Source organism: Colobus angolensis, unplaced genomic scaffold, assembly GCF_000951035.1.
Source record: "Colobus angolensis palliatus isolate OR3802 unplaced genomic scaffold, Cang.pa_1.0 Scaffold61, whole genome shotgun sequence".
NCBI classification, from domain to species: domain Eukaryota; kingdom Metazoa; phylum Chordata; class Mammalia; order Primates; family Cercopithecidae; genus Colobus; species Colobus angolensis.
This window is the reverse complement of record NW_012119710.1, coordinates 6,075,327-6,082,884: the sequence shown is the minus strand read 5'-3', so window position 1 is coordinate 6,082,884 and position 7,558 is coordinate 6,075,327. Positions and strand designations below refer to the sequence as shown.

The 7,558-nt window shown below is 56.0% G+C and overlaps 1 protein-coding gene across 1 annotated transcript in view; it reads left to right on the top strand.

Moving 5' to 3' along the window:
- TNKS1BP1 (tankyrase 1 binding protein 1, 182kDa) overlaps window positions 1-7,558 on the top strand; it is a 33,692-nt gene that overhangs the window by 15,962 nt on the left and 10,172 nt on the right. The window contains exons 7-8 of the mRNA XM_011963571.1: window positions 6,687-7,053; window positions 7,291-7,475. Of these exons, the coding sequence (XP_011818961.1) occupies window positions 6,687-7,053; window positions 7,291-7,475 (552 nt within the window). The remainder of the gene's footprint in view (window positions 1-6,686; window positions 7,054-7,290; window positions 7,476-7,558) is intronic.

The following is a 7,558-nucleotide window of genomic DNA, read 5'->3' as shown; positions in this document are numbered from 1 at the left end:
CTCGACAGTGCCATGTACCGGAGCCGTGCCAGTTTGGGGCGCAAGCGTGGGCACCGGGCCCCAGCCATTCGGCCTGGGGGTACCTTGGGCCTGTCGGAGGCAGCAGACTCGGATGCACGCCTGTTCCAGGACTCTACAGGTAGGGCTGATGTGTTATTTGGTGATGTCTCTTGATCTCTGGGGCATTAGGCCAAGCTCGTGCAGGGACTGCGGGTTGGGGGAGTCTGGATGTGCTGCCTTTTCTGAGCCCGTTCCCTGGGCCTTTGCAGAGCCACGGGCATCTCGGGTGCCATCTTCAGATGAAGAGGTAGTGGAGGAACCTCAGAGCCGCCGGACGCGGATGTCCTTGGGCACCAAGGGGCTGAAAGTCAACCTTTTTCCTGGCCTGAGCCCTTCAGCCCTGAAGGTACCATCTGATCATTAAGCAAACATGTCCAGCCATCTGGCCAGGTGGCCACCTTGCATGCTGTCTTTCTTCTTTCCATCCATCAATTAATTCCCCTGCCCCCCTCCCCCATTCCTCCTCTCATTCTCGTCTCCATTGAGGGCTCCAGAAGATCCCTTTGTGCCCCTCTGGGCCCTGTGCTGTGTGCCAAATGGGAAGGAAAGAAGAACAAGACGTGTTCTTGTCCTGGAAGCTCAGGGGCAGTGGGAGACATGACGCCCGTGGTTAGCCTGGATGAGGGAAGTTCAGGTGTCCCTGAGGAGAGGCACAGATAAGGGCTGGGCCTGTTCAGAGAGAGAGGAGTTATTTCCTAACAACAGGGTGGAGGGGAAGGGGAAGGGAGGGTGGAATGGAGAAGGCCTCCTGTAAGTATTTGATCTTAGCCAGAGGCAGGCACAGGAGTTGGCTCCTGGAGCCAGGGTGGTGGGGTGGCGTTGCAGGCAGAGGGAACAGGGGTGGGAAGTCACCACTGGCTTTGTCCCACCCAGTTTGTCTGAATTCAATCCTGCCGTGTCTTTCCGAGGACAGAAAGGTGTGCAAGGCATAGCTCAGTTCTGCCGGAAGTGCATCTCTCAGTGACTTCCCATCCTTTGGGGTGAAAGGACTGCAGAGGGGTCTCTGCTTGATTCTGGGGACTGCACACTCTTGAGATAAGGTCTCCCCACCTGAGAATCCTACTGCCTGTCCCTCTACTATGTGTCTGCATCTGGACTTGTTTCTCAGGCCAAGCTGCGCCCCCGGAATCGCTCAGCTGAGGAGGGGGAGCCGGCTGAGAGCAAGTCAAGCCAGAAGGAGTCTGCGGTCCAGCGTTCGAAATCCTGCAAGGTCCCAGGGCTGGGGAAGCCCCTCACGTTACCTCCCAAGCCAGAGAAGTCCTCAGGGTAGGTGACCTAAGCTCTGGGCATCCACTGACCTCACTGCATTACCCCGATGAAAAGGGAAACTCCCACTTCACAGAAGAGGCAAACGAGACTCAAAGAGGCACCTCAGTTGGACGTGCCCCAGATGAACGGTGTGGAGATGGTGTCAGAATTTGGGTCCCTGCAGCCAGGCCCCAGACTGCCTCTTCTGGTTGGAGGGTGGTTTCTGTCCCTGTCACGTCTCCTTGTTTTGTTCAGTTTCCTCAGAGTTTGCATTCTGAACCTTTGCCCTCTGCCTCTTAGGTCAGAAGGATCGTCGCCCAACTGGCTTCAAGCCCTGAAACTGAAGAAGAAGAAGGTCTGAGAAGTCACTGAGGTGAGGACGGGTTCCTGGGCTTGGATCCAGTCTGAGGAGGGCCTGCCCTGGAGGCTTGGGAGGCCTTGTGCCCCTTCTGTCCCTTAGTTCCCACCCCTTTCTGTGGGACGTTAGAAACAGCAGGTGCAGCCAAGCTCCAGAGACTCGGTAGGCCCTTGGCTCCTCTAGATTTTGTCCACAGGGAGGTCAGGGTGTTGTCTGGCCTGGTATGGAAGAGGAGGAGGGCTACCATCCTACCTGCCTCTCTTTGCTCAGGGACAGTCCCCCCATGCTCCCTGGCTGGACGGAGAGTGGTCAGCCAGCCCTTCTGGTCTGGGGCCCTGCAGGCACTTACCAGGCTCCATGACCAGGCTTAGCAGGGGGAACCAAGATGGGTGTGGGGGAGAGGAAACTGAAGCCTCCACGGTGTCCTTCCCTGACGTCTTTTCCTCCCTTCCCATTGCAGGTTCTTCCCACCTGGCAGTCTCAGGCAGTGCCCATTCCTGTGGGGTCCCTGGGTGAGGAGATGGCTGGAGCCCCACCATGCCCCAGGCTGCAGCCTCTGTCCCCCTCCACCTCTGAGGAGCATCTGGGGAGGCACATTTATGCACTTTGTATCACCTTCCCAACTCCCCCCACACCTTCCCTTCCCTGGGTTTCGTCACTAGTGGTTGAAGGTTTTATCCCTTCCTCTCCTTCCCTCTCCCTCTCTGCTTCCTCCTCCAGCCTCCCTTGGGTTTTCTTTTGATACCAATTTATAGCATTTTTTATAAAAGCCTTTGATTTTTATAACGGGTGGGACTGTACCCCTGCCTCACCCCAGGTCTCCCTCTGCCCCGCCAGGTACCCCACAGAGACCAATGACATTTTGCCACTTGAAACAATAAATAAAGTTTTTTGGGAATTGGTGCTGTCCAGGTGGTGGTGCGTGGTCATGGCTGCCCATCTCCTCTTCCAAGGCTGTAGTTGGAAAATGCTGATTCCCACTCTGCCCCACCAGGGGCTTACTCTGACATTGAATGTGTCACTTCCCTTTTACTTACGTCACTGAGAAGGGTATATTGTTTACAGTAGGCTGATCAAGAATTCAGACACCCCCTAAATCTTAGTTTAACACAAAAAGGTTTATATTTCATCCATGACACAGTCCAGGGTGGGCTGGTGATAGGGGCACTCTACACCTTGAAGTCATTCAGAGCCCAGGCTCTTTCCCTGTTGTGGCTCGGCCATCTTCAGGGCTTGGAGTCTTCTGCCACATCTAATGGAGAAAGGGTGAATCTTTTGTGGGAGACACTCTGAGTCCATTCAGGCTGCTGTAACAAAATACCGTATACTTGGATGGCTTATAAACAACAGACACTTGTTTCTCACAGTTTTGGAGGCCAGGAAGCTGAAGAGCAAAGCACTGACAGATTCAGTGTCTGGTGAGTACCTGTTTTCTGGTGCAGAGAGAGTGCCTTCTTGCTGCATCCTCACATGGTAGAAGGGACAAGGGAGCTCTCTGGGGCCTCTCTTATAAGAGCACTAATCCTATTTGTGAGACCTCCAACCTCATGAACTAAAAATCTCCCTTTGTTGTTGTTGTTGTTGTTGTTGTTGTTGTTGGAGACAGAGTTGCTCTGTCACCGAGGCCGGAGTGCGGTGGTGCCATCTTGGCTCAGTGCAACCTCCGCTTCCCAGGTTCAAGTGATTTTCCTGCCTCAGCCTCCCCAGTAGCTGGGATGACAGGCACCCACCACCACACCTGGCTAATTTTTGTATTTTTAGCAGAGACAGGGTTTCACCATGTTGGCCAGGCTGGTCTTGAACTCTAGACCTCAGGTGATCCGCCCACCTCGGCCTCCCAGAGTGCTGGGATTACAGAAATGAGCCACCATGCCTGGCCCACAATGGGCACTTTGTCTTTAAAGAAAGTTTTGGAGGTTCCCTTTGTAACGAGAAGTCCATCTGCCAGGCTTGCGTTCTGATTCTGTCACCACCTCTGTGACCTTGGGCAAGTTTGTTCTCTTCTCCAGGCCTCCGATTCCTCGTATGTAAGTTAGGAGTAACTTACACCCGGTACTCATGGGGTTTTGTTAATTAGTCCTCACAAAAACTAGGCAAACTGAGACGCAGAGAGGCAGTGTGACTTGTACCAGTTCCCGCGGCTGGCGGCTGTGGGTTTTTCTTGACCCCCTGGGCTCAAGCCTTGCAGTCTTCTGCGGCCACCCTCCCTGTCTCTCTGGGGTCAAGGTCAGCTGCTGTTTCTCTAGACACATCTTTCCGGCTTCACTCCTCCCTCATTTCAGGTTTCAAAACACTGGGATATTCACGTTTTGTAGTTCCAGCACCATGTTTGCCTCTGGAGAGGTGGTGGAGGGTGGGGTGGGATACAGTCTTGGTCCTCAGGGTACTCGAAAGTTTCGATCAGGTGAAGGGTGTAGATGCGACAAGATGAGGCACATCCTCTCTGGCCAGGGACCTGTGTTGATGATAATGACTATCCTAATTGTTGTATTTGTCAAGTGCTAACTATGTGTTAGGCACGTAGTTCTGCCAACAAACTAGAACAGTTTATGTACTTTTATTATCCCCATTTTACAGATGAAGAAACTGAGGTTCAGAGTGGGACAAGTAACTTGTGGTCAAAGCCACAGGCATAGGAGGAGACAGAGCCTAGCTGTGTCCTGGAGTGGCAGGACTCGGCCCCTGTGTTCCTAACTCCCCTGTGTCCTGCTCCCATGCCGGGAGGGGCTCAGCTTGTATGTGATCTGGGCGCTTAGGGTTAGAAAAGCTGCTTCTAAGATGAGGTGAAGCGCGAGTGGGGTTTAGTCCGGCTGGGTGGACGTAGCTGTACTTCCCTGGGCTCTCCCCACTCGCCACTCTCCACTCCTCAAGGCTACCTCCGGAGCCCACTGACCTCTGCCTGAGTGGCTTGGGCCAGCTCTCGGTTTAGAAGTGGATTTTTTGTTGTTGTTTTTGAGACGGAGTTTTGCTCTCGTCGCCCAGGCTGGAGTGCAATGGCGCGGTCTTGGCTCATTGCAACCTCCACCTCCTGGGTTCAAGCGATTCTCCTGCCTCAGCCTCCTAAGTAGCTGGGATTACAGGTGCCTGCCACCACGCCTGGCTAATTTCTGTATTTTTAGTAGAAATGGGGTTTTACCATGTTGGCCAGGCTGCTCTGGAACTCCTGACCTTAGGTGATCTGCCTGTCTTGGCCTCTCAAAGTGCTGGGATTACAGGCGTGAGCCACTGCGCCTGGCTGGAATAGATCTTTTTAGCTACCTGGGCGTTTTACCTCTCTTTAGCTCCTGGGGCCTGCCCTCAGCCTTCTTTTGCCCCACCCCAGGGAGAGGCTTTGGGTCTGGCCTCTGTAGGCTGGGTGGGGTGCTGTTGCCGCCCCCTCCCTCCAAATCCTCCCAGATTTTAAGCTGGCTGTCAGGGTGAGCTGGCTTTGGCCCCCAGCCAGGACTGCTCCCAATTCTGCTGCCTTGCTGTACTTCTGCTGCCGCCACTGCCTCCTCCCCCAGTCTCTCCCCAGACCGCTTTAATTTCCATCTGTCAGCAGCTTGTGGAAGGACAGACTGCCACTCATGCTGTCTCTCCCTGCCCCCTCTTCCTGCTTGGTATTGACTCACCTGCCTCACTCTCCTGCTTTAATCCCAGTGGGAACCTGGGGCCTGGCTTCCAGGCACTGCCGTGCCAGCCTTTCCCATACCTCTGTGCATGGTATGAGTGTGTGTGGGGGCGGGGGCGCGGGGATGCGCATGTTTGTGTCAGGTGTGGCTCTGTGCCGTGCCTGTAGACATGATGGGTGCGAGGTGCATCTTGAGGAGTGACAAACAGCGTACAAGCGATCTGCCTGAGTGTGTGTGATGAATGTGAATATGTCTGTCCTTTTGGGGAGTGGCCGCTGGACAGGGTGGGTAATATTAGTTAGAGAGTGTGTGGTGTGCTTGTGCCGTATTTGCTTTTTGTTTTTATTTGGGGTCTTGCTATGCTGCCCAGACTGGTCTTGAACTCCTGGGCTCCCAAGATCCTCCTGCCCTGGCCTCCCAAGTAGCTGGGATTACAGGTGTGAGCCGTGTATCCCGTGCCCGGCTATATTGTGTTTTGAGGAAGCAGCAGACAGAAGATGCATATGTTGTATGGAGGTCCAAGGTGACCCAGCCCCTCATTTGCTTGGTAAACATTTGCTTAGTGCGGTGCATAGCCAGGCTCTGGGTCAGGTGCCGGGTGCATAAAGGCAGAAGGGGCCCCGTTTTTGCCCTTGAGGAGCTCACAGTCTAGGGGGACAAAGAACCATAGGACAGAAGCAGGAACTACACGGGTTGGAGCCCAGGGCTGGTAGGGCTGAGGCAGCCATGGTGGCTGGGAGGGCGCAGGGCAGCTTCAGAAGTGGAATTGAACCAAGGGGACAGTACCACAAGGGACAGTGTGGTGTGGGGAGCTTTCTAGAAGAGGGAGCAGCTCATTCGAAGCCACCAGCACGTGAGGGCCGAGTGTGTTCTGATGGGCCCCGGTTGCTCTGTGAGCTTGGGGAATGAAGAGGCATGACATGGGAACTGAAGACAACAGGAGTCCAGAGAGGCAGGTGGGCCAGAACCCGGCTCACCCCAAGGAGTGTGACTGCCCGAGCAGATGGCCCTGGGAGGGAACACATTGCCAGCATCCAACAGCAACAAGCAGGAATAATGGCTGCTCCTTCTGGGGTGCGTACTGACCAGGACTGCACCAAGTGCTTTAGATTCTTCTTCCATCCCTGCAGTGACTCCGTGCAGTTAGAGGAGCCTCAGCTGTTTGCAGGGGAGGGGGCTCACCCAAGGTCTCAGGGATTTGAACCCGCCAGACTGGCTCAGCTCTTCCCCGTGTGCTGTGTTCCTCAAAGCCCTGACCATGTCCTTCTTGAAGGAGTCTGGAAAAAGCATGGGAAGGAGGGCAAGGGAGAGTTTGGGGGCTGGGGGAAGGAGCTTGTGAAGGGGGGCTTCGGGGCAGGGAGATGGGTGGGGCCTCACGGTGATCTCATTCTCTCTGTGTCCCCTTTCAGCCCTGGCAGGTGCGCAGCCCGCCCCCGGCCCTCCGGCTCCCAGGGCCTGCTGGAGGAGATGCTGGTAGCCAGCAGCTCCAAGGCGGTGGCTCGGAGGGAGTCAGCGGCCTTGGGCCTTGGGGGCCTGTTGGAGGAGGAAGGAGCCGGGGCAGGTGCTGCCCAGGAGGAGGTGCTGGAGCCTGGCAGGGACTCTCCACCCTCCTGGAGGCCCCAGCCTGACGGTGAGGCCAGCCAGACAGAAGACGTCGATGGCACGTGGGGCTCTTCAGCAGCCAGGCGGAGCGATCAGGGGCCAGCACAGACTTCCCGGCGGCCCTCCCAAGGCCCTCCCGTCAGATCCCCCAGTCAGGACTTCTCCTTCATTGAGGTCAGTGGAGGGTGAGCCCAAGACAGTGGGTAGGTGAGGGCGACGCAGCCAGAGCCCCATTCCTGGAGCTTCCCTGAGCAGTCCCAGTCCAGAAGGCAGAAAGCGGGTTGTAGGTGCGTCACGTGAACGTGAAGCTCCGGCTGCAGGGGGGGTCCGGCTCCTCCTGGTCAGTTGCTGTTGAGGGGCTTCCGTGGGATGAGGCAGCAATGGCAGTGGTGTCGCCATTGTCCCGAGCAGGACACCGAAATCCTCGACAGTGCCATGTACCGGAGCCGTGCCAGTTTGGGGCGCAAGCGTGGGCACCGGGCCCCAGCCATTCGGCCTGGGGGTACCTTGGGCCTGTCAGAGGCAGCAGACTCGGATGCACGCCTGTTCCAGGACTCTACAGGTAGGGCTGATGTGTTATTTGGTGAGGGGCTTCCGTGGGATGAGGCAGCAATGGCAGTGGTGTCGCCATTGTCCCGAGCAGGACACCGAAATCCTCGACAGTGCCATGTACCGGAGC